At 40.0% G+C, this 27,571-nt stretch overlaps 1 protein-coding gene and 1 long non-coding RNA gene across 3 annotated transcripts in view; one reads left to right on the top strand and one right to left on the bottom strand.

The window, feature by feature from the left end:
* slc9a3 (solute carrier family 9 member A3) overlaps positions 1-24,798 on the top strand; it is a 250,521-nt gene extending 225,723 nt beyond the window's left edge. The window contains exons 13-16 of the mRNA XM_031903807.1: positions 16,236-16,409; positions 21,366-21,426; positions 23,311-23,424; positions 23,981-24,798. Of these exons, the coding sequence (XP_031759667.1) occupies positions 16,236-16,409; positions 21,366-21,426; positions 23,311-23,424; positions 23,981-24,228 (597 nt within the window). The 3' untranslated portion in view covers positions 24,229-24,798. The remainder of the gene's footprint in view (positions 1-16,235; positions 16,410-21,365; positions 21,427-23,310; positions 23,425-23,980) is intronic.
* Positions 12,800-14,148, bottom strand: LOC105947654. 2 transcript variants are annotated; one of them, XR_001171084.3, is made up of 2 exons: positions 13,365-14,148; positions 12,800-13,282 (listed from the first exon to the last, which is right to left on the bottom strand). It is a non-coding gene; the product is annotated as an uncharacterized LOC105947654 (long non-coding RNA). The 2 variants fall into 2 exon arrangements; XR_001924747.2 differs by having other exon boundaries at positions 12,800-13,005.
* Positions 24,799-27,571: the final 2,773 nt, after the last annotated feature.

The following is a 27,571-nucleotide window of genomic DNA, read 5'->3' as shown; positions in this document are numbered from 1 at the left end:
AACACACAAAGCAAATGTGGGCAAGTTGTGCTAGATACTGACACTACAAGTAGCTGCTTTGACTCTCCCAGTGGCAAAAGAGGGCACTTTACACATTGCATAACAAGCTTATGGCAGGCAGGGACTGGTTTTACAGTGGGACACACAAAGCAAATGTGGGCAAGTTGTGCTAGATACTGACACTACAAGTAGCTGCTTTGACTCTCCCAGTGGCAAAAGAGGGCACTTTACACATTGCATAACAAGCTTATGGCAGGCAGGGACTGGTTTTACAGTGGGACACACAAAGCAAATGTGGGCAAGTTGTGCTAGATAAGTGACACAAATACTTACCTAACAGCCACCCGTGAGGCATTTGTCCTGTCTCAAAAGATTGGTAAAGTGTGGACTGCCTTAGGATATAAGCATCGTGAGAGGAGCCGGGGAACCCAGACACGATGCTCAGGATGTTCATATGTGCATCACATATCACTTGTATGTTGAGGGAGTGGTAACCCTTCCTGTTTCTAAAAATGTGCTCCCTGTCTTGGGGGGGGGTTGAACGCCACATGGGTGCAATCAATTGCACCCAACACATTGGGGATGCCACTTACCCCATAAAAATCCCTCTTCACGGCGTTCCACTCGTTCTGATGTTGTGGGAACGAGATGAAATTCCTGGACACCGAGCGGATGGAGTCCAGGACCTGGCCAAGGCACCGTGAAAAGGTGGGCTATAACACCCCCCCATAAACCCCCCCAACCCTCTGGAAACTGCCAGTAGCCAAAAAGTGCAGGGAGCACAGCAGTTTGACCATTCCGGGCACAGCACGGCTTCAGCGAGTCAGTGGTTCCAGTGAAGGCTCAAGCAGCTCATACAGGCTGGAGATTGCTGCCCTATTGAGCCTGTACCGCCTGACCACTTCATCCTCGCTTAGGCCCTCTAACGTGGCTCTTTGGCGAAAAAGCCGAGGTTGCATCACTAGGGAAGGCTGCGGGTGTTGCTGCTCCTCCTTATAGTCAAGTAACAGCCCATATGCATACTCCATAACTCCAAACACTCAAAAATGCAAAATGTGCTCTGCCCAACGCCTCCCCCCAATCAGGCGCTAAAATACGCACACATTCGCGCGCTAATTGACGCACTTAACGCTTTATGTGCTTTTGTGAATCATTCGTTCACATTCTTTTCATTCGCTAATTACCGCATTGCGATAAAATTAACGCATGCGGTTGCGCGCAAATTAGCGCATGCGATATGCGACAACGCATGTGGTAATACTGTTGTGAATCGCGCGCTAATTGTCGCGTCTAACTTGTTTATTAATGACCTGGAGGTGGGCATAGACAGTACTGTTTCTATTTTTGCTGATGACACTAAATTGTGCAGGATGCTGCCGCTTTGCAGAGCGATTTGACAAAATTGGAAAACTGGGCAGCAAACTGGAAAATGAGGTTCAATGTTGATAAGTGCAAAGTTATGCATTTTGGTAGAAATAATATAAACGCGAACTATCTACTGAATGGTAGTGTGTTGGGGGTATCCTTAATGGAGAAGGATCTAGGGGTTTTTGTAGATAACAAGTTGTCTAATTCCAGGCAGTGTCATTCTGTGGCTACTAAAGCAAATAAAGTGCTGTCTTGTATAAAAAGGCATTGACTCAAGGGATGAGAACATAATTTTGCCCCTTTATAGGTCCCTGGTAAGGCCTCACCTTGAGTATGCAGTGCAGTTTTGGGCTCCAGTCCTTAAGAAGAATATTAATGAGCTGGAGAGAGTGCAGAGACGTGCAACTAAACTAGTTAGGGGGATGGAAGATTTAAGCTATGAGGTTAGACTGTCGAGGTTGGGGTTGTTTTCTCTGGAAAAGAGGCGCTTGCGAGGGGACATGATTACTCTGTACAAGTACATTAGAGGGGATTATAGGCAGATGGGGGATATTCTTTTTTCCCATAAAAACAATCAACGCACCAGAGGTCACCCCTTTAGATTAGAGGAATGGAGCTTCCATTTGAAGCAGCGTAGGTGGTTTTTCACGGTTAGGGCAGTGAGGTTGTGGAATGCCCTTCCTAGAGATGTGGTAATGGCAGATTCTGTTAATGCCTTTAAGAGGGGCCTGGATGAGTTTTTGAACAATCAGAATATCCAAGGCTATTGTGATACTAATATCTACAGTTAGTATTAGTGGTTGTATATATAGTTTATGTATGTGAGTATATAGATTGGTAGGCGTGGGTTGTGTGCGCTGGGTTTACTTGGATGGGTTGAACTTGATGGACTCTGGTCTTTTTTAAACCCTATGTAACTATGTGTATGGGGGCACTTTCTATGGGGGGCAATTGGGGCACTGTGTGTGGGGGCACTTTCTATTGGGGGCAATTGGGGCACTGTGTATGGGGGCACTTTCTATTGGGGGCAATTGGGGCACTGTGTATGGGGGCACTTTCTATTGGGGGCAATTGGGGTACTGTGTATGGGGGCACTGTGTATGGGGGTCAATTGGGGCACTGTATGGGGGCACTTTCTATTGGAGGCAATTGGGGCACTGTGTATGGGGGCACTTTCTCTTGGGGGCAATTGGGGCACTGTGTATGGGGGCACTTTCTATGGGGGGCAATTGGGGCACTGTGTATGGGGGCACTTTCAATTGGGGCAACTGGGGCACTGTGTACGAGAGCACTTTCTATGGGGACAAGGTCTTTGGGGGTACTGTCTATGGGGGCATTGTGTATGGGCAGTTAGGGGCACTGTCTAAGGGCAATTGGGGGCACTGTGTGTGGGGGGGACTGGCTATGGGGCACTGTGTATGGGAGCAAATGGGGGGCTTTCTATGGGGGTAAGGTCTTTGGGGGGTACTGTCTATGGGGACATTGTGTATGGGGCAATTGGGGCACTGTTTAAGGGCAATTGGGAGCATTGTGTGTGGGGTGGACTGTGTATGGGGGCAAATGGGGCACTTTCTATGGGGGCAAGGTCTATGGGGGCATGGTCTATGGGGGCACTGTGTATGGGGCAATTGGGGGCACTGTCTAAGAGCAATTGGGGGCACTGTGTGTGGGGAGGACTGTCTATGGGGACACTGTGTATGGGGCAATTTGGGGCACTGTGTATGGGGGTACTGTCTATGGGGCAATTGTATGGGGGGGCCGTGGCCAGCATAGTGTTAGGGGGCACTGTGGTAGGGGGGCCCTAATACATTTTATGCCTGTGTGTCCTGTACTGATGGGAGGGGCCCTGGGGGAGGGGGGCCCAGAAATCCACTTTTGACAATTATGACATGCGCACCGCATTTCAAATTCAATCAATCACTTGGAGGTTTTATAATCTATACCAAACACAGTTACAGTGCCAACTGCACAGTAAATAAAGTCAGGTTTCCATTTTGCTGGTATAGCTGAACAGAGGGGTCTTATACTGGAGGTTACATGGCAACTTCTGCAGAGATGAAAACCTATAAATACAAAGCAAATGTAACCTTGTACCTTCAGCTTGTACATTCCCATTGTCACTACTAGTGTAAATCCTATTTCTACCAGTGTTATTCCCTCTTTTATGCTGGGCTGCAGTGATAGGTGCAAGCTGGTAGATTTACTCAGTAAGGGGGCAGGAGATGTGCTATTTGCTAATGCTATTTGAATTATTTACTTTATATGGAATTGCCTTGGTGCCAAATAAATACATATACGGATCTTTCCCGCCACACCACCATCACCATTAATTTTCATTTGCAGCAACATACTCTAGGGGGTTCCTCACGGTGGGGGCAGTGAGGTTGGGGAATGCCCTTCCTAGTGATGTTGTAATAGCAGATTCTGTTAATGCCTATAAGTGGGGCCTGGATGAGTTCTTGATTGTATCCAAGGCTATTGTGATACTAATATCTACAGTTAGTATTAATGTTTGTATATATGATTTATGTATGTGAGTGTATAGGATAGGTCAGTACAATATAGTACAGTATAATCTCTGCAAGTATTTGATTTTTTTACTTTCTTTTAACTTAATCAGTGCCTCAAAGGTGTTGCTGAACCTAAACTTTAATGCTTTATGATCTAATTTATATTTATTTATTGGTTGTTGTACTTGTATATATGTGAATCGTTACACTGGTGAATTGTTAATTGGTATTAGTGATGGTGAACATGATTATTTTTAGGTTTAAGTTTATGACATAGACTACTACTATGTGACTGTGCAAAAGTGACTGCTGCATGTTGTCTGTCTCTTTCTGATGAGTGTCACTAAGTTTAAGTTAGTGATCATTAGTTCAAGTTGCCAACTTGCCACTACCAGGAGGAATTCCACATATTCAAGTTATGCAAAAATGCAATGCAATTATTGGCAAAGCTTTTCTTGACTACTACTCGTATAGTATTACTAGTATTTCATTATGCTTGATGCCTTTATTAGAACAGTCTTCAACAGTCTAGTCTTTAACAGTCTAGTCTTCAACTGTCTTCAACTCAGCATGGCATGTACAGTCTGTGTGAATTCTGGACTTTTTCAATTCAATTCAATATGTCTTCTGCAACTCCTCAATCAATAAAAAAGCAGCAGTAACACATCAAACATCTCTCTTTTTTATTTTTATTTTTTAAAGTATAGCATAATAAAAAATTACAGTCAATTTCAGTTACAGTTAGTCACATACATTCTTATTTTTTTGTCAACTAAAAAGTGTTTACCATATATTACAATAAGCTGTAGGCAAAGGCTTGCTTTCTGTAATACCCTAGCCCTGCTCTATATATGTTTCCAATGTTTTCTGTAGCTTTAGTAAATGTTTTACTATCTACTCAATAGGATTCGGATTCGGTTCGGGATTCGGCAGAATCCTTCAGGGTGGATTTGGGGGTTCGGCCAAACCCAAAAAAGTGGATTCAGTGCATCCCTACTTAATATTGACAATCTAAGTACTATATTTTGCTTTTACTGATGGTATTAAAAAGTGCAAAACTATAAATTTCATGCAGGATATTGCCACTTTGCAGGGAGATTTTACTTATATGGAAAACTTGCCAGCAAAATGGCAAATTATGTTCAATGTATTTGGGCAAAAATAACAAATGCTAGTTAAATTGTATATTCTTTATAGATACCTGGTAAGGCCTTGTGTTAAATAAGCACTGCAGTCCTGGTCTGGCCCCAGTCCTTGAAAGAATATTATTGAACTGGAAGAGCATAGAGACATCTAACTAAGCTGGTAGTGGAAACTGTGGGTTTGATATCAATATTAAATTTGGGGTTGCTTTCTCTGAAAAAAATATGCTTGTGAGAGGACGTAATTGCTCTTTATACTGCTCGCCTGTTTACTGTACATTTTAACAATCTACCATCTCTGAGAAGTGCACTGATACCCTTAAATGACATTAAAGGATATTATAGACAGAATTTTTTCCCAGAGAAGAGGATAAATAACAAGAGTCCACCATTTACACTTGAACTGAATTTCAGCTCCTGTACTGTATTAGTGTACTAATTCCTGCTGGTTTTTGACTCTTGCCTCTCCCTGACTTTCAAATCTCTGCTGCCTGCCATTTGCCTGCCATTTGCCTGCCTGCCTGCTATTTGCCTGACTGACGTGTGGGATCCTTGTCAATTCCACTGCAGAAAGTCCTGGGCCCCAAAAGGGTGTCAGTGAATATAGGGGGTTGGCCGAGGTTAGTTCTGGCAGTTTATGGGCTACTCTACATTATAGTCTGTAACCCGTTAGCTTGGGTCAACATGGAGCCCTCTCACTGCTGCTTCTGGCTCTTCAGAGAATGTCCTGGAAGCTCTCCTCAAGCATCTAGAAATCCAGGAGACTCAACAGGGACATCTCTTCCAGTTGCTTCAGCTTTTTGCCTCTTGACTCGATGCCCTCCAATGTGCTCTGCCTCCTTGTTTTTCTGCCCCAGTCGCTGCACCTGCTGTGGTACAACCTTCAAAGCTTCCTCTTCCTGTTCCTATTCATTATGTGGGAGATCCTCGGGTATGCCGTGGGTTCCTGAATCAGTGTCTTATCCAGTTTGAGCTTTCCCCTCTGAAGTTCCCCACTGAGAAGTCCAAGGTTGCATACATTATTGCATTGCTCTATGGTAAAGTACTGGCCTGGACGTCACCACTTTGAGAAAGAGATGATCTGTATCTGCTGTGGAATACACCATTGATTTCCATACTCTGGTGGCCAAAGTTACCTGCAAGAATGATGCAGGGTTCTGGCAAGTTTTGAATGAGAACATCAAGGATGAATTGGCTGCATAATTTGAGTAATTAATGTCCCTTGCTGAAGAGCCCATGCAACTAGGAACCAGAGCAAAAGACATGTAGAGGTCTTTGCTTATATTGCGGATGGAATGGTCTTAAGGCCTGCCCTGTAAAGCCTCAGCCTCAGGGAAAAGCTCCTGCCTAGGTCCGAGTGGGAAGTCGGCACAATAGGCACAATAGATCTTCCACAGTGATGTTGCAGATACGGGTGGGATGGTTACACTCTGAAGACATTTCCTTCCTAATCATCAAATGTCACTCCACTTATTCTTGGTCTTCCCTGGTTAAGGCAAGATTCATCCCTTTTGCCTAAATGCTTTGCTGAATTCTCTGATGTCTTTGAAACAAAGAATGCAAAGACTCTTCCTCCACATAGGCCTTACTACTGCCCTATTGAACTTATCCCTGGTACTATTACCCCAAGACGTAGAACTTATTTATTTTCAGTCCCCGAGACCCATTACATGAAAGAGTACATAGAAGAGAATCTTTATAGAGGCTTCATTAGAAAATTTAGTTCTCCTGCTGGTGCATGGTTCTTCTTCATTCGAACAAAAGATGGGACTCAGACCATGTACTGACTACCGTGTTCTCAATAAAATCAGCCAAGAGTCACTATCCGCTCCCTTTAATTTCAGAAATCTTTGATTAAAAAAAGCCAACATTTTCTTCCAAACTTGATGTTTGGGTTGCTTAACAACCTGATCCGCATCCGTCAAGGGGTTGAGTGAAAAACTGCGTTCAATACCTGTGATGGCCACTACGATTACCCTTTGGGCTGTGCAATGGCCCTGCAGTCTTCTTAAATTTCCTAAATTATATTTTTCATGATATTTTGCAATTGTGATAATCAGTGATATCCTGGTGTTTTCCTCCTCTTTATTTGAACACATTCCTTGCGTCAAGTCAGTTCTATAAGATCTCAGCGTTAATAATCTTTATGCAAAATTGGAGAAATGTGAGTTCCATAAGTCTAAGATTCCCTTCCTAGGGTACATTGTTTTTTCTTGTGGCTTTGACATGGATCCTGCCAAGGTTTTTGTGGTTACCGAGTGGCCTACACCTATAGGCCTGATGGCCATACAATGTTTACTTGGCTTTGCTAATTTTTTCAGAAGATTCATTAAAGGGTTTTCTTAAATTGTGGCTCCCATCACAGCTCTCACTTATAAAGACTAAGGGGCTGATTTACTAACCCACGAATCCGACCCGAATTGGAAAAGTTCCGACTTGAAAACGAACATTTTGCGACTTTTTCGTATTTGTTGCGATTTTTTCGGCTTTCATTACGAATTTTTCGTTACCAATACGATTTTTGAGTAAAAACGCGAGTTTTTCGTAGCCATTACGAAAGTTGCGTAAAAAGTTGCGCTTTTTTTGTAGCGTTAAAACTTACGCAAAAAGTTGCGCCTTTTTCGTAGCGTTAAAACTTAAATGGTGCAAAGTTTCGCGTAAGTTTTAACGCTACGAAAAAAGCGCAACTTTTTGCGCAAGTTTTAACGCTACGAAAAATCGCCAGATTTTACGCAACTTTCGTAATGGCTACAAAAAACTCGCGTTTTTACGCAAAAATCGTATTGGTAACGAAAAATTCGTAAAGAAGCCGAAAAAATCGCAAAAAATACGAAAAAATCTCAAAATACCGATCATTACGAAAAAAAACGCAATCGGACTCATTTCGACCCGTTCGTGGGTTAGTAAATGTGCCCCTAAGTCTCATTTGAATCTCTAAAGTCAGCTTCCGCTCCAGTTTAATGCACCCAAATACATCTCATCCATTTACCTTAGAAGTTGACGCCTCCAATGCAGGGGTAGTATTTTATCCAAAAGAATTGATTTCTAAGGACCCCTTCACACTTTTCTCCCGAATATGATCACCTGCTGAGAGAAATTATGATATTGGCAATTGGGAGCTACTGGCTCCAATATAATAAAGTTGGCTTTGGAGGAATGGTGTTATCAACTAAAGGGAGATTTGGTGCCTGTTACTATTCTTAATGACCATAAGAATTTGGAATACATTCTTCTCCTCCAGGTTCACTTTCAGACCTGGATCCAAGAATGTCAGTTGCGTATGGTGTCTGCATAGACAGGTAAACAAAAGCAACTGCTGAGGTTACACAGAGGCAATTGGATAATAGGTGTTAGTGCCTCCTGCAAGGGCCCAAGTCTGCAGCCATTTCTAGCTGAAAGGTTTATAGAGAGTTCATTTTTTCTTTTGAAGCCTTAGGAAAGTCTATCGAGAGAGACAGCTAGCCATGAACCTTTCCTCTATTGAAAAGAAAATACTTATATTTCTTGCCTTGGGTAACAGGAGGCATTAAGGCCTAATTACTGACTGACCCTATGCTAACTGCCACCTCCCTCACCCATCTGTAAAAATAAAGGGGTGTAGGGGCCACACACACCATTGCCACAGGACACCTTTTGAGCAGGCCTGGAGGGCACACAGATGAGGGGACAAGCACTTGCCATCAAATGCTCCAATGGCAATAGAGGAAGGCAACTGAAACACAGGCAAACATGGCTACCAAATTTTGCACACCAGTGCCCTACCGAATTCAGGAGCTGGAACCCAAAAGACTCCATGTTATGAGGTAATGTGCTGGGGAATAAAAAAAAAAAAAGTCCCATAGACCAAAAAACCCCTGCTCCTTGGACAACTTATGGGCAGGTCCAATGCTTTCCTGAAGTTAAAAACAAAAGTTTGCTTCCAGTAGAAGCAGAAGGACCAAAAAAACGCAAGTAAGTGGGTGGGGTTGGTCTTTTAAAGATTTGGGGAGGGCCCTTCTAATGAGAGCAGGAGGGAGGGGCTATCCCCGTAGGTAGTGACATAGAGTTCGGCTAGGGCAGTGCTGTCCAACTGGCGGCCCGCGGGCCGCATGCAGCCCGCGACCCCCCTCTGTGTGGCCCCCCACCTGTCTGGCTGCTTTGATGACTTACCTTTGAGTAAGCTTTAAATGGTATCAGTACTGAGATTAATTGGCCCCCTGCATGGTTCTCACCTCAGATTCAGGCTGTAATCAGGCTGTATTGTTTAAATATGTAATCCCCTGTACTGTTCACACCTTTTAATCTCTGCATTGTTCACCCCCTGCAGTGTTCACACCTCAGGCTCAGGCTGTAATCACTCCCATTGTTCACTTCTTCACACCTCAGACATAGGTACTGTAGGCAGAGTATGGCACATACAGCCAGCATAGGGCAGGTAGAATATGGCACAAGCAGGCAGCATATGTCAGAGAGGGTATGGCACACACAGGAAGGGTAGTGCAGGCAGAGTATGGCACACACAGTCAGGGTAGGGCAGGCAGAGTATGGCACACACAGGCAGGGTAGGGCAGGCAGAGTATGACACACAGAGGCAGCATAGGGAAGGCAGAGTATGGCACACACAGGCAGGGTAGGGCAGGCAGAGTATGGCACACAGAGACAGCATAGGACAGGCAGAGTGCTGCCTGTGTGTGCCATACTCTGCTTGCCCTATGCTGCTTGTGGGAGGTGAACCTGGCAGGGGTTTTTTGTGGGAGTTTGTTAGCAGTTGGATGGTCCCTAAGGTGTGTAATTATGTACTGGGGGTTGCTCTGCTATCCACAGGGGAGGAGGAGGCATATGGAATTATATATGTATATCTTAATATGACAATTCTTTCACATATGCATGATGGTTGATATCCCCACAGTAAGGACCAAGCATTTGGGATTTTGCTGTGCTACCACCATTGTGATAAAATAGGTGTGGTTTGAAGTGGGTGTGGTTTCAAAAAGGGGAGTGGTCAAAACTGGCTTCCATTAGCGGCCCTCCACCATGTACGCTAGAGAAATTCCGGCCCTCGACACCGTAGAAGTTGGACAGCACTGGGCTAGGGAAATAAGGATGCACACTGCTTTCCTACTGCTCCTTAAGCACAGCTATTAACAAAGCAACATTTATTTGCAAAATAACTCAGTGTCACACTATAAACAGTGACACAGTTTGAGACCAGTTAACCACAACCAAGACACAGGTTTAATTTGTTTTCTAAATAAATTCTAAATAAAAGAATAAACTCAATGCAAAGCCACACACTTCTTGGAAAACTGTATTTGAAATTTCCTGCCAGGAGATCCAGGTCCAGCTTATATAGTGAATAATATGTTACCATCCTCTGGGAAGATTAGATGAGTTCAAGAGGACCCTCAAATTGAATTCGCTCTCACCTGGAATAACAAAATAGGTTCCTATTTTGTTACTCCAGGTGAGAGCAAATTCAACCAGTAATAAATTGTTTAGGAAAATGGAAAAATCTCCACAGGATCAATTGCACATTTGCAGAGTTGTCAACCTGAAAGCTATTTGACTTGAAAATTCCCCCAGTACCCTATTTGGCCTGAAAATTTCCCCTGATTACTTATTGACAATAATCCCCAGAAACTTCTCAATTAAGGGTGCCCCCCAACGCAATACCATTTAGTGCATAACTTTGCACTTTTCAACATTGAACCTCATTTTCCATATTGCTGCCAGTTTTTAAATTTTGTCAACTCGCTCTGCAAAGTGGCAGCATCCTGCATCGAATTTATAGTCTTACACAATTTAATATTGTCAGCATAAATAGAAACAGTACTTTGTATGCCCTCAATATTAGTAAACAAGTTAAAAAGGACCATGGCCTGACCCCTGTGGTACTCCACTAACAACACTAGCCCAATTAGAAAATGTTCCATTTACTACCACTCTATCCTTCAAACAGTTTTCAATCCAGTTACAAATATTATGTTTTAGGCCAGTGCTGTTCAACTGGTGGCCCGTGGCTACCCACCTGTCCGGGTGCTGTGACTACATACCCCTGTGTAAGCTTTAAATTAACTGCCCCCTACATTGTTCATACCTCTGATTAAGGCTGTAAATCCTGAATATACATGTTATCCCAAGTACTGTTCACACCTTTAAGATCTGTGTTGTTCACACCTTTTAGCACCGGCATTGTTCAACTCCTGGATTTGTTCACACCTCAGGCTCAGACTGTAAGCACCCAAATTCATCTTTTCACACCTTAGACTGTAGGAGCAGTGCCAGCATTATGTCACTGTATGCACTGCCTGCCCTATGCTGCTTGTGTGTATGGCACACACAGGCAGCATAGGGCAGGCAGAGTATGGCACACACATGTAGAATAGGGCAGGCAGAGAGATTAACTTGGCAGGGGTTTGTTTTTGGAGTTTTTTAACAGTTGGAAATAGTAATTATATGGCCCCTAAAGTGTGTATTTATGTGCTGGGGGTTGCTGTGCTCTCCACAGGGGAGAAGGAGGAGGCATATGGATTTAAGCGGTGATATCTCTACAGTGAGAACCAATCATCTGGTTTTTTGCTGCACTACCATTAATGTGGCTATGGTCTTAAAAGCTCTTGTGATAACATGGGTGTGGTTTAAAGTGGGTGCAGTTTAAAAAAGAGGAGTGGTCAAAGTTGCTTCCATGAGTAGCCCTCCACCATGTAGCCCAGAAAAATCTGGCCCTCGGTACCAGAGAAATTGGACATCAGTGTTTTAGGCCAATATTTCTCAATTTTATCATTAACTTTCTGTGCAGTAATCTATCAAATGATTTAGCAAAGTCCAAGTAGAATACATCCACTGCCATTTCAGCGTCAAGGTCCCTGCTCACTTCCTCATAAAAGGCAATTAATTAAGCCTGACAAGATCTGTTACACATAAAACCATGCTGGCACAAACTTATAGTATTGTGATTTTCAATGTATTAAAGAATCCTATCCCTTATTACCCTTAACAAAAGCTTTCTTACCACTGATGTCTAACTGATGACCCCTAAGTCACTTGGTGCTAAAATGTTAAGCACCCCCAAGTGATTGAATCGCTTACCTCGTACCCCAGGCTGGTGCCCCTGTAAGGAGAAAACCGCACCAGCCCGGGGCACCTGGGGGCGATGCACTTCCTCCTTCCGCCTTCGTTTCGCTGCGACTCCGAGTCCGGCGCATGCGCAGTAGAGTGAAAAAGTCGACTTCTCTGTTAAAGTTCGGCTTTTCACTCTACTGCACATGTGCGCGCAGCAAAGAAGGAAGGAGGAAGCGATTGCTGCTACCCCGGGCTGGTGCTGTTCTCTCCATACAGGGGCACCAGCCCGGCGTAGAAGGTAAGTGATTCAAGTCACTTGGGGGTGCCTAACATCCCCCCCCACCCCCAAGTGACTTAGCTTTTCCTTCTCCTTTAAAGGAGTACTAAACCCCCATTGACAATTTTTTTTCCATTGACATGTTCAAGTCTCTTTTGAATTTCCTTCTGAGTGACCCATGCATCAGTAGTTATATTACTAGAAATGGGTCTATTAAAAGGGAAGCCTTTTATAGACAGATGAAAAATAAGAGTTCAGAAACTCTGCTTTTTCCCTGTTCTCATCAACCAGCTGACCCCCCTGTCATAACGAGGGTTCAACTTATCACAACTCATTTAAAGAGAGACACATCAAAAAGGTTTTTACAAATCAATTGACCGGGTTTTCTATGACTTTTTTTTAAAAAAACATTAACAGGGTTCTGTATAATAAATACTACATCAGTAAACATCACAAAAATAGAAATTCAACCATTTACTCTCCATTGGTTACATTTTAACAGCAATAATCAAATAGTAGAATGGCCATTTAGTCAAATGCAAACAAACATTTAAAATTTTTCAAGAAGACATATTTATATGTGATCAGGCTGGAGATATAGGTAGGAGATTTATGGAACGAGGTTATAAACATCAGGCCTGAATGTGGAGAGAAAGCAGTTGCTAGCCTGGGTAGATGAGAAAAAACAAGGTCATAAATGGGCAGATAAAATTACATTCGTCACTAGATATAGTAAACAATACTATAGGATTTTCAACATTCTTAAAAGATTGCCTACATTATTGCAGATAATGATTTCTTCAGTATATTGAATCAGAGAATTAGTGCTATTCCTAAGTGAGCCCATACACTTAAGGATTTAGTGTCATCAAGTTTTCTTCAGCCTTCAAGGAATTATAAGTGTGGTAGTCGTAGGTGTATAACTTGCCAACATACAAAAATTTCTAAAGAATTGAAATCAACTGTTACAAACAAGATTAGAGATTACATTAATTGTAATACTTCTACAGTCATTTACTTAATTACCTGTTTAAAGGGCCAGAAGCAAGATGTGGGTTGTACTAATAGATCACTGAAAGAAAGAATAAGGGAACATTTAAGTCAGATAAAAAATCCCTTAGCAGCGGAGAAAAGCAATATAACAAAACACTTTGCACTATGCAATAGGAGTAAAACTAATTTCTTTTCAGTCCAAGGCATTGGGAAAGTTAGATTGGGGGTGAGAGGGAGTGATTTACTTAGTCTTCTAGCAAGAAGGGAGGTTTTTTAGATTTTTTATGTCCATACACGTTTACCCTTGGGACTTAATTATGAGTTTGATGTTTTGTGATTTACTTGAGAGTAAAGAATCCACTCCTTCTTCTTCTTCAATTCTAATTAATATTAAAACATTTTTGTGCAAACTCTAACATTTTAAAATTCTAAAACTTTAAAACTCAAAACATTTTCCTCTACATAAGAGTAAAAGTTGTCCTCCTCCTCTTCTCTCCAAGGTAAAAAATGAAAATAAATTTCTAAACAATTTTAAAAGCTTTGATTAATGTATAGCTTGAACCTCACCTGTATAATGGGGCTATATATGTGTTTAAACAGCTATCTGTAATGATATTGTCAGGTACAGTATAACTATGTCTTCTTGAAAAATTTTGAAAAACTTTGAATGTTTGTTTGCATTTGACTAAATGGCCATCAGGGCCGGTCTTACCAACTGCGGAGCCCAATTGAAATCATTTTTGTGGGGCCCCCTTAGTACATTGTGAATTATGCTTAGTACAGGGGGGAATCCCTATGCTGCCATAGTATTATAGTTTTTCAGGCTGTTCCTGCTGAATTGTGCTTAATACAGGCACACGTGCAGCACGGCAAAAAAAGAAATTTGCCATGCCCATGGAAAGAATGCAATTTGTCCTGCAGTGTACTCCATTCCCTGACTCACCCAACACTAGCAGAACACTAGCAGAACAGAGCAGCACTGATCAGCTTTCATGTAGCCATCATATGGAGCAAACTTAGGGGGCTGTTCCTGCTGAATTGTGCTTAGTACAGGGGAATCCCTATGCCATAGTTTTATGGTATCTCTCTGTACAGGCTATGAGCAATCTTAGCAAACAAAATTTTCTGGGCCCCCCTCCTCCCATACCCTGCCCCCAATGACCTCTCCCATCAGTACAAAGGACACAGACATTGGTAGCCAGGGCCCCCCCTAAAACATTGGTAGCCAGGGCCACACCTCCAACTCTCCCCCCAGCATCCCTCAACTCTCCCCCCAGCATCCTCCAGCTCCCCCCACTCTCCTCCCAGCATCCCCCAACTCTCCCCCAGCATCCTCCAGCTCCCTCAACTCTCCCCCAAGCGTCCTCCAGCTCCCCCAACTCTCTCCCCCAACTGGAGGATGCTGGGGGGAGAGTTGAGGGAGCTGGTGGATGCTGGGGGGGACCCTGTTCACTCATGGAGCACTGCGGAGAGGAGGCACTGAAGATTTTTGCGGTTCCAATCCCCAGTGCTTCATATGAGAGCAACTTTTACTTGCGGCTGGGTGGCATGCCGCCCCTAAATTTATGCCACCTTGGGCTAAAGCATTTGATAGGTTATTGCACAGAATGTTAATGATAAAATTGAAGAAAATCGGTCTAGAACATATTTGTAATTGGATAGAAAGCTGTCTGAAGGATAGATTACAAAGAGTGGTGGTAAATGGAACATTTTCTAATTGGGCCAGTGTTGTTAGTGGAGTACTGCAGGGGTCAGTCCTTATGTAGAGCTATATACATTTGATGCAGGATGCTGCCACTTTGCTGTAAGCAATTTGACAAATTTGGGCAGCAAAATGGAAAATGAGTTTCAATGTTGAAAAATGCAAACTTGTGTACTTTGGTAGAAATAATATAAATACGAGTTACACACCAAATGGTAGTGTGTTGGGGGTTTCCTTAATTGAGAAGGATCTGGGGATTTTTATAGATAACAAGGTGTCTAATTCCAGTAAATGTATACTAAAGTAAATAAAGTGCTGTCTTGTTTAATAAAGAGCATTGACTCAAGGGATTAGAACATAATTTTGCCTCTTTATATGTCTCTGGTAAGGCCTCACCTTGAGTATGCAGTGCAGTTGGGCTCCAGTTCTTAAGAAGGATATTAATGAGCTGGAGAGAGTGCAAAGACAGGCAACTAAACTTATAAAGGGGATGGAAGATTTAACCTATGAGGTTAGACTGTCAACATACATAGTCAGTTAGGTTGAAAAAAGATGTACGTCCATCACGTTCAACATAGGCCTAGGTTGGGGTTGTTTTCTCTGGAAAAAAGGTACTTGCAAGGGGACATAATTACGCTGTACAAGTACATTAGAGGGGATTATAAGTAGATAGGGGATGTTTTTTTCCCATAAAAACAATCAGCGCACCAGAGGCCACCTCTTTAGATTATAGGAAAGGAACTTTCATTTGAAGCACCATATATGGTTTTTCACAGTGAGGGCAATGAGGTTGTGGATGACCCTTCCTAGTGATGTTGTGATGGCGGATTCTGTTAATGCCTTTAAGAGTGGCTTGGACAAGCATAATATCCAAGGTCATTGTGATACTAAAATCTACAGTTAGTATTGATATTGGTATGTATGGTGAGTGTCAGTATAGGTTTGTGTGTGCTGGGTTTACTATGTAACTATGTAACTCACAGCACCTGTACTAGTTATTTCATGCTGATTACACACAGACTCTGTTATTCTCCTCATATCTTGGATCTCATATAGCATTGTGAGAGATATGTACCTTCCCTTTAGTGTTTTACAAGACACTGTGCCACATTACAGTGTCTCAAAATACCTCAAATATCACACCTGAAAAACTTGCATTGATTAATTATTTTACAGTAAATGTTATGTTTCTTTTCCAAAAGCAAAAGCACCTTTACAGTCGTCATGAAGTCACAGTGGATGAGGATGAAAAACAAGCCAAAGAAATATTTCAAAGAACAATGAAGAAACGTTTAGAATCATTCAAGACAACTAAATTTGGTCGCAAGCATGTGAAAAAGATCAATAAAAACTACAAAAAGGATTTGGGACAACGTGTAAGTTTGTCTTGTATAATGCTGGACCCTCTATTGATAATTAACACAGACATATGTTTTACTTGAGTAATATAAATTTGTTCATATATATATATATATATATATATATATATATATATATATATATACACTTCCAGCAAAGGTAGCACACCACAAACAATGAGGAGAATGCCCGGGTGCTCATGCAAAAAATCCAAATAAAAGTGCAAGAGAGGCCAGCACTCACGGGGCTTTTAACACCATGTCATGAAGACAAAAAGAGTTATTATTATAGCATGGTTTCTTTATTAATCCACGTTTCAGTTCCAGGCTGGAACTTTCATGGATGAAAGTTCCAGCCTGGAACTGAAACGTGGATTAATAAAGAAACCATGCTATAATAATAACTCTTTTTGTCTTCATGACATGGTGTTAAAAGCCCCGTGAGTGCTGGCCTCTCTTGCACTTTTATATATATATATATATATATAATATACATATATTTTATAGTGTTTGATTTATTTTAAAGTTTGAAGTTTGAAGGGGCTGACTCAGCAGCTTATATATGCCCATGTATTGCCACCGTTAGATATCCACCATGTGTTATATGTGTTTAAAACTTAATGATTTAAAGTGCCACATCTGGAAAAAGTTGTAGAGGTTCACCATCTAGCTCTACCACATCATGGTTTCTAGCAGAACAAAGCAAGTCTTCCTTAGTTTCAAAATAATGTAACCTGGCTAATATTTCCCTTGGGGGTTCATCTGGTCGAGGCTCAGAATGCAGTGCTCTGGGAGTCCTATCTATTATCAATAGTTCAGGGCTATATTCAGGGAGAAGTTTGAAAAATAATAGTTCAAATAGTTTCTGTAGATCTGTGAATGATTCTGGTACATTGTGAATTCTCACATTATTGCATCTATATCTATTATCTAGATCTGGTTTGTTAGGGCTGTCATATCTCTTTACAAAGAGGAGACTTATTGCTGTAATTTTTTGTGATAGTAGTGCATCATATTTAGTTTCTATCAAATCTGTGCGAGTGTAAAGCAATAATAAATTTGTCAAAACAAATTGTTGCGAATGTCAAATGACGTGTGCATCAAGAAAAGTAGCATTTTGCTAATTTTTTTTTTTGTTGTACAGCAAATTTTTTCCACACCAAATTTTCGTGGCCGTTTCACTAAAAAAATCAGCCAATGGCAAAACGTTTCCATGTCCTATATGTCGCAGCTCTTGAAAGTAATTCGTTGTCTGTGAAAAAGCTAACTAAGCAAGTTACATTTAAAGGTAGGAACTGCATTATCACAAAGGGGCATACTCGCAAAAGGAAAAATCAGAGATGAACTTTATCAGATATCAGATGGACTGTAAGGAAATGGTTAAGACTGCCAAAGAGGAAAGACATGTGAACTGTAGTTGATGAGCAAATTTTTTCGCCAGGCATGGATTAGCAATGAAATTCTGTGTTTTGCCATCACCAAATTTTTTCACGAAATGGGCACAAAATTTCACTGCATCAAAATAAGAAGGTTCCGTTTAGCTAATTTTTCGCAGTTTCGCTGAGAAATTCGCTCATCACTAGTGAACTATATTCATACATGGCACCATTGCCTTGGGCATATGAATCCTGAAGCAATAAAAAGATCAGCATGCCAGTGGTACATATGCATGTAGTTAGCAAATGAAATGTCCTAGCTGCATAAAGGAGAAAATGACTAGCGATGAACACATTTTTCGGCAGGCATAGATTTGCAGCAAATTTCTGCATTTCACCATTGGCAAATTATTTTGAGAAACCTGTGTGAAAATTCACACCAAAAAAAAGTCACATGTCATGAATTTTGCGCCATTTCACTAATTTTTCGGTAGTTTCCACAATTTTACCAAAAGGGATAGATTCAAAGTGGGATAGGTTCGCTCATCACTAAAAAAGACCTTTTCCAAAAGCCAGCAACAGTCGAGTTCAACTACCCCTGCACTTAATTTACACAGATCAGGATGTGGCCTAATAAAAACTCAGACTTCAGGAAAGAAGAAATATTTTCTTACTTTTATTGATGATTTCTCAAGGTACACAGTAGTCCCTGCTGCACAGCACAGTATTTTGCTCAAGTAACAATAAATTTAGCAAAATGCCAAAAATACTGCATGCAGACAATGGGACTATTAAACAAGTGGCAAAACAAAAGCCATTCTGAGAAAACACAGAATTATGTTTCACACTACTGTACCATAAATCCAGAGCAAAAAGGTGTTGCAGACAGAATGAACCGCACATTGTGTGAAAGTGGAAGAAGCATGCCATTTAATGCAGATATGCCAACCATGTATTGGGGAGAATCAATTGAGACAGCCTGCTAAACCACCTTCAAAACTATTTACCCGGAAAAGCAATGGAGAAGACTCCAAAAAATTTATCTCTCAGCCAGCAACTTGGAAACCTCAAGGCAAACATGCAATTGGATGTAAATGGCAAGACTGGTTGGAAAGGGGGAAGATTATGATGCTGCTTTTGCTCCTGTTGCCAAGCAACTTTAATGGCTATTGCAGCTTTGAGAAATATGATTGTGAGACACCATAACATCAGAACAGCCTTTCTTAATGGTGACAAAGTAGATTAACTGCACATGACACAACCAGAAGGTTATATGAAAGATGAAGAAGAACATCTTGTTCTGTGGGCTGAAGCAATCAGCTAGGGCACGGAATGAATAAAGTCCTGTTAGATGATGGCTTCACAAGAAGTAAAGCTGATCCATGTCTACTGAAAACACACAGGTGGATGTATTTATTACTCTATGTTGAAATGACTAGCGATGAGCACATTTTTCGGCAGGCATAGATTTTCAGCGTATTTCTGCATTTCATCATTGGCAAATTATTTTGAGAAACCTGTGTGAAAATTCACACAAAAAAATTCACACAAAAAAATTCACACAAAAAAATTCACATGTCATGAATTTTAGACCATTTCACTAATTTTTCTGTAGTAGTCGATGGCTTCACAGGAAGTACAGTAAAGCTGATCCATGTCTACTGAAAACACACAGGTGAGGAGTGGATGTATTTATTACTCTATGTTGATGATTTGACAATTGTTCGCAAAGCTAAATTCAACTCTTAACAACCACTTTAAAACCAAGGACATAAGAGATGTAACCTACTAGGAACCTACCTAGGAATACAGATATAAAGAGAGGATGATGGAATCTTTCTATTAAATCAAAGTGCCAAGATTGGTGTCTTTAATCAGTATGACATCGCAGAATGCAAAGGTGTGCATACCCCAATAGACACAGCCTACTTAAAGTTGGAAGGAGAGGAGGATTTTCTGCCAAATAATGTAAAATACAATCAAGCAGAGAGGGCACTCTTGTACAATGCCACCACTACACGTACAGATATAGGTGCTGCCATGTCAGCTCTTCGCAGTTCTTTGCAGACGTGTAAGTAAACCTCATCAAAGAGATTGGAATGCAATTAAGAGAGTTATGCTATACCTCAAATAGACTAAAGACTTGAGTTTAAACATATCAGCAAGTGGTGAGTAGAATTCACAGAATACGTGGACCCAGACTGGGCAGGTGACCCCAGTACTTGCATATCTACAAGTGGCTGCTTGTTCAAATTAGATAACAGCCCAATATCCTGGTCTAGCAAAAAGTAAATCTCTGTGGCATTGTCTTCTGCAGAAGCAGAATACATCTCAGCCACTCATGCTAGTCAAGAAGTCATTTGGTTGCATCAACTACTAGAATATCTTGCCACTAATTTGAGTAATGTGTTTGCTGAGTGGGGGTGTGCAAGGTCACTGCCGGTCCAGCTGCCAGTCTGCTTGTACTTACTTTCCCTTGATCCATCATTTAGTGATGGGCTGTGTACTCCCTCACATGACCAGAAATAATGCAGCTTTAAGGAAGAAGGTGTGAAAGCAAAAGGCAGAACTCTGTCTAATCATTGGCTGATGTGGCCTAGCATGTATGTGTGCCTTGGCTTGTTTTTGTGTACTGTGAATCCCGTGATCACAGGAGGTAGCCCTTAATTCTTAAAATGGCAGTTTTCTATTTAGGTGTACCCAACAGCACATGCTACTAAAAATATATATTTTTATGAAAATGGTTTGTTTAGATGAAGCAGGGTTTACATATGAGCTTGTTTATGCAATATATTTTTATAGACCTACAGTGTTTGGGGGTATAGTTTCCCTTTATACAAAGATCTATTTTTTTTTCTTTATATCCCAAGTGTCTGTAAGTGCCTATAATGTTCTGAATTTTTTAACTGTGTCATTGCCTTAGAGATATATGCATCTCTATTTAAAAAACCTGTGGCACCACCTTAATTGGGTTTTTTAATTATTATTTCCCTATTATTCTGTAGGTCATGTCTGCCTTTGTAAAATATCTTTAAACCTCCTATGACTAAACCATACCTCCCAACATTAGAAAAGTAGATGAAAAAAAATTCAGACCATGCCCACTTTATGGCCACATCCCAAACAACAAGCCCATTTTACAGAACCAGTTTAGATAGACAGATTTTTGCAAAGATCAGTTACCTCAGATGGGGGGTCACGGTCTGTAAAATTGTCTCATTGGGGTTTGCTTCAATCGGCACAATATCAGTTCTGTGCCCACTTCTTTGTACCCCCATGCAACCTCTTAACCGGTCTTCTCTGTGTCACTGGTTTACACTTTTGGAACTGTTTACAGCTGGCACAGGGTCTGTAGTCTGCTAAGAAGCACTTACAATTACAGAACACTGGCGGGGGCACCTACAGGGCCCCTGGGGGCGGGAGGCTGGTGGGCCCTGTACCCCAGTTAACTCATTGCCTCCTGGTACTTCAATACACTGCTGGAGATCTTTACTTCTGCTTTTACGTTTTTGTATGGTTATGTGCCTTTCAGGTATTTGAAAAAATAAAAATATTTATCATTAACTGTATAAGAATGTACATTATTCTTGATTTGCAGAGAAACAGTACAATGAATATGCTACCCAATGGAAATATTTCAGATAACATGAAAGTTCATGGTGAGTTACTTACTAATTTACTATAAAATAGGTCTCATTTATTATGTTGGGAAGGGTGCAAAGTACAAAAAAAAGCAGGTGTAAATTGCAATTTTTCTCCTGGATTCAGTTTTTTCAGTTGTGAGTATTCCCACCATAAGCTGGTATAAATCTTGCATGCTGAGGTAGAAATATTTTTTCAATGTTTGAATAGCACATTATTTTGAGCACAATTTGTGCCTGTAATGTAAGGGCTAGCGTCATGCTAGGCAGACCAAAGACATACATGCACACACACATGCACAGTGTTGTAGAGTAATTTCTGTGTAACTTCAGCTTTTTTTTATTGTCCTGCTGAAATATGAACCTTTTCCCAGTTTTTCCTGCAACTGGAACAGTTTCTATAGCACCATATGCTTTTATTTTGCACCATCTATATGTCCTGTTATAACAAGATGCCTCCTACATTATGGGTGCCACAAAAGAATTAATTGAAAAAAAAGTGATATTAAAGGAACAGTAACACCAAAAAATTAAAGAGTTTTAAAGTAAAAGAAATATAATGTACTGTTGCCCTGCACTGGTAAAAGTTGTGTGTTTGCTACAGTAACTCTACTATAGTTTATATAAATAAGCTGCTGTGTAGCCCTGGGGGCAGCCATTCAAGCTGGAAAAAAGGAGACAAGGCACATGTTACATAGCAGATAACAGATAAGCTCTGTAGAATACAATAGTGTTTTATCTGTTATCTGCTAAGTGCCTGTGCCTTTTCTCCTTTGAATGGCTGCCCACATGGCTACACAGCTGCATTCTTTATATAAACCATAGTATTGTTTCTGAGGCAAACACCCCAGTTTTACCAGTACAGAGCAGCAGTAGATTATATTGAAATTTCTTTTATACACTTGAATTTTTTGGTGTTACTGTTCCTTTAAAGCTCATTTGACATTAAAGAGATTAAAGAGTAACCCAGTTGCAATGTGGGAAAGGGTTTCTGGTCAGAGCTTTTTACTAAAATTCAATATAGTGCAACAGTTCAAAATGTGTGGGAAAAAACTGTGTACACCTCAATAGCATCATGCTGGGAATATGTTTTTCATTAGCAGAGCAGAGCATCGTGTTAAAATAAACGGTAGAAGGGATTGTGAAAAACATAGGTTAATACTGCAACCTGATCCTGTTTCAAAGGTTAACCAAAGTTAATAAAGACCCAATTAGGCACTAAATGAATGTGAATCTGGAACATAAAGTTGAATATCTTACAATGGGCTAGTCTAAGCCCTGTCACCAATTCAACTGAGAATCCGTACTATTAGAAAAATAAGGGAAACACATGACCAGCCCTAAAAAATAATAAAGTATGGAAATAGAATACGAACAGCTATGTCAGTTTTTTTAACTTCTTCAAATTTTTTTTGCACATTATAAATATTCTTTATTCACATAAAACAAATGTAATTTTAAATTCAAGTGGTCTGAAAAAAATTAACAGAAACTTTTAATTTTTGTTATTCAGGAACATTAGAGAATTAGTTAGTCAGTGTTCTAAAACTTCTGCAATGCCCTTTATTTCTTATAATATACAGGTACAAGTAATAAAGAGATTCTGACAACAAAATCTCGCATGTCTTGGGTATTCCCGAGAAATAGAAATGTTTTACAACAAAAGTTATATGTTGCTTTAATTCAGGAATTTTAAATGTATTCTATAGATTAAAGCACTTTTTACCTCTGCAGCCACTTCCCATTAATATGCCCATTCTTACAGCAGACAGTGGTGCTGTCAGGCAGAATGCAATAGTCCTGAGTGGATAATATAAAAACTTAGCTAATGCAGCAATAAAGAATGTTTGTAGAATGCAATTTACAAAAATTTTAATACATTTACATATGTATATTGCTTAGACATCGAAGCTTATGATGAAGAAAATACTATGGAGTGTGATCCTGAAATGAACAACTGCATTACTTTTTTTGCATCTTTAGCAGACAGCAAGGGGCAGATAGATACAGGCTTTGGTAAGTGATCAATGTTTTTATTTGATAAACATAACACTGCAGTTAAAACAGTAAAACAGTTTTAGTAATACAGCCATAAGCACTAATGGAAACACTGCACTGAGTCCTCTATCAAAAGAAACACATAATTTTTTGTCTCTTTTTTTTTAAACATGTTGTTCCAGTGTCTGACTTCCTCTCTCATAAAAATCTTAATTCCTGTGGCCAGAGTCTGCACAGTTCTCTCATCTCTCCCCTCTTCTGCTCCCCTCTACCATTAGAATGCTAAGAACTCCTTCCCCATCCCTTAGGAATGTGTGATCTGAGCTATAACACGAAGCTATTTAAAATGAAGGGCAAATTATAGTTGCTTTTACATATTTTGGTGATGTGGGGGGTGGTTCTTCTTGTCTGCATTTAAAATACTTTTAGTGAAAGTACGCACGTTTAGTTTAATTTGCTAACTTGATTTTATTTTCTCTCAGATATACTGTAAAATGGATATTTAAATGGAGAAAGAATAACAGAAAAATACCCTTACACTGTTATTTTACTTACAAATCTCTTTTTATTATAGGAATTGATAACCCAGTATTTTCAGCAGATGACGAGGAAGATATTTCTTTCAATTTTGCACCATGGTTCTCCAATGAAGATGCAGTAGCTCCATCACAAAGGGCCAGAGTAAAAATACCATATTCACCAAGTAATTTCAGAAGGCTTACTCCACTACGCATAAGTAATAAATCAGTTGATTCCTTTTTGACAGCAGGTTTTGCAGAAGAGCAACCCAGATCTTTCCTGCCAGAATCAACAAATATGTAATATATCTATAGATTAAAAGAAAACCTTGTCACCCTACAGTAAAGAATTTGCTATCTATTCATATTAGGAAGACACTACAATAATAAATAGAGAAGAAATATATTAAGATGGATTTTTTATATTTACACATTTGTGAGGGGGTGCGCTGTAGGCCACTTTCCTTTTCTATTTTAGTTAGCATGTCCAAAATGGAATTAAATTTTATTCCAAATATAATCACTTCAACATATATTATTTAATTACTCCATATATGTGTGTGCAGAATCATTTTATAAAATATTTTGTTAAATATTTTGGTGCTAGAGTCCAATTTACCCTTGCAATTAGGCAATGAATAGGAGAAGGTCTTAAAGGAGAAAGAAAGGCTAAGTCACTTGGGGGTGCCAAAATGTTAGGCACCCCCAAGTGACTTTAATTGCATACCCCGGGCTGGTGCCCCTGTACGGAGAAAACCGCACCAGCCTGGGGTAGCAGCGGTCACTTCCTCCATCCGGGTTCCCTGCGCGCGCATGCGCAGTAGAGTTAAAAGCCGAAATTTAACAGAAAAGTCAGCTTTTAACTCTACTGCGCATGTGCTGACCGCTGGCATTTTCAGAAAGGAAGGAGGAAGAGCTGCACTCCAGGTACCCCGGTGCTGTTTTCTCCGTACAGGGGCACCAGCCCGGGACACAAGGTAAATGACTAAAGTCACTTGGGGGTGCCTAACATTTTGGCACCCCCAAATGACTTTGCCTTTCCTTCTTCTTTAATAGAAAAAATAAGAATTAAAAAGTAATAATAAAATTGAAGTCTTACACAGCAATAGTTTTTTTAGTTGTTGGTCTCATGTCTGCCTCATTTATAATTCAATAACAATAAGAAACAGTAAACTGGAAAAGTTAACTTAAATGGGAACTTTAAAGTGGACCTGTCACCCAGACATGAAAAGCTGTATAATAAAATTCCTTTTCAAATTAAACATGAAACCAAAATTTCTATTGAGAGGACTAAAGGTATGCCTGCAGCTTGAGATTAACTCTTTGTTAGCCTTTCCTTCTCCTTTAGATATTTTCAGCTTTTAGTGTGCTTTGTTACCATGACTAAATTAAAGGAGACCATGTTAAACTATAACTGAATTGAATAACTTTGTTCTGAATCCCATGTTGTAAATTCTATATATAGAGCATGTCTTTTTAGTTATTTGGGAATAAGATGCACACCTATCAATTATAATACTTTGTATAGTAAAATTAATTTTACTTCTGTCTTCTGGGCTTGGGGGTACGAATTGTGGAGAATTCCTTTACTAGATATACAGGTATGGGATCCGTTATCCAGAAACCCATTATTCAGAAAGTTCCGAATTACACAAAGGCCATCTCCTATAGACTCCATTATAAACAAATAATTCTAATTTTTAAAAGTAATTTCCTTTTTCTCTGTAATTATAAAACAGTACCTTGTAATTGATCCTAACTAAGATATAATTAATCTTTATTGGAGGCAAAACAATTCTACAGTATTGTTTAATATTGTTTCAAATTGTTTTCTATTATTTAATATTATGGAAAGATCCCTTATCCGGAAAACTCCAGGTCCCGAGCATTCTGGCCAACAGGTCCCATACCTGTACCTAGAAGAACATTTCTGCCATAACGCCAGCCCTCTTTTGCAAGTCAAGTATGCCAGAACTTGACCATATACATTTTCCAATAATGTAAATGTAAAGCCTTTGTGCAAACTGCAGTTGCACTCATGCTGACAGCTTTAATATAAAATTACATATACAGTACATACGTGCAGCACAGAGACTTGGGGGACAGAGATTTCATGTATATTAATTAACCCCTAAAGTTGCCATACATGTCTAAACTTTTACTGTGAAACTCACTACTGCTTGAATATATCTCATGATTGACATAAAGTCAGTGGATAAAATAATTTCCTGTGCTCCTGTACACATTCAATTATATTTGTGACCACAATCACACTTAAAATGAAATTATGTACAAGGCCTTAAAGTAAAATCACCTTTAAAAATATTTTACCAAATAAATAAATATTTTTCAGTTAATACTTAGAGGCCCATGGGTCACAGTTCAAGAACATTGCTGCCCCAAGACCATTACATATGTCACTTTCAACATGTTCCCTTTTCTCACAACCTGTATTTGCCCAAATGAATTACATTTGTATGTGGTATTGTCCATTGTCCCCAGTTTATGCAGGTCTCTGGTTTGGAAACTGAAACTGTTATTTAGTTTCGCTCTGGCAACTAGGCAGTGGTTTGATTCGCAGATTGGAGGATTGGATTGAAAATAAGGATGATTAAGGTATTAAAAATACTTGGAAAGTATTTCACTTTAATCGAAAAGTATGGATGATTAAGGTATTGAAAATACTATTAATAAAGTTTGCTTTCTGATATATAATTGTATATTTTGTTTTAATCAATAAAGATAATTGTATTGTTAATCAGTCTGAAAGTGCATTCATGTTTCTTGTGATATTTTTGAGTTATTGACTGTACATATATAAATACTACTTACTGCTTGCTACTGTTCCCTACAACACTGTATTTATACACTGGAAGGTTATATTTCAAGTCAATTAAAATGCTATGCCAAAATCATATTTATTTTACATTAGTGTGAATGTGAAGTCTTTGTGCAAACAAGCTTCTTAGCAATCACAGTCATATGGACAGCTTTAATTATAAAATCAAATATAGATACTTGCAGGAGTACAAAGATCGGGTCTGAATTACCACTGAAGTTCCTATGCCTATTTAAACTTTTGCTGTGACAAACACCACCACAGACGTATGTGACCAGGCGTACTGCTGTAAGGTTTAACACATCAACTATACAGTTTCTCGCTAACTCGTGCGGCCAAACCCAAACAGTCCCAACCCGCCAAAACTTAAAATTGCCACCACCGCGTTTTAAGGCCCCAAGCACCAGACTCTATTGCACACTGACGCTTCACACTGACACTTCGCTTCACACTGACACTTCACAGAGCTAAGCACTCTAGTAGACACTCCAGCAGACAATGCAAGTTAGTCTACTGACAACACACAACTTTCCCGCAAGCAGACAAAGGGTTAAGCAGACACACTTTCCTCGTAACTAGCAAGGGGTTAAAACACATTTAACATACACACTCTGCTTAAGGCAAAAAGGTTCATTTAGAGCAGCAAAGACAAACTTATTGTGTTGATGGAAGCGCATGGAATTAGAGAAAAACAAAAGCAAAACTAGTGCAATACGTACAAAACTTTCTTTGTGACTAAAACGCTAAAAGATTTTTAGCGTTCTAATTTGGTGCAAAATGTGCAAATATATTAAGTGAATCGAACAAT

Source organism: Xenopus tropicalis, chromosome 6 (assembly GCF_000004195.4).
Source record: "Xenopus tropicalis strain Nigerian chromosome 6, UCB_Xtro_10.0, whole genome shotgun sequence".
NCBI lineage: Eukaryota > Metazoa > Chordata > Amphibia > Anura > Pipidae > Xenopus > Xenopus tropicalis.
The sequence above is the reverse complement of the archived record's forward strand: the minus strand, read 5'-3'. Positions and strand labels throughout refer to the sequence as shown.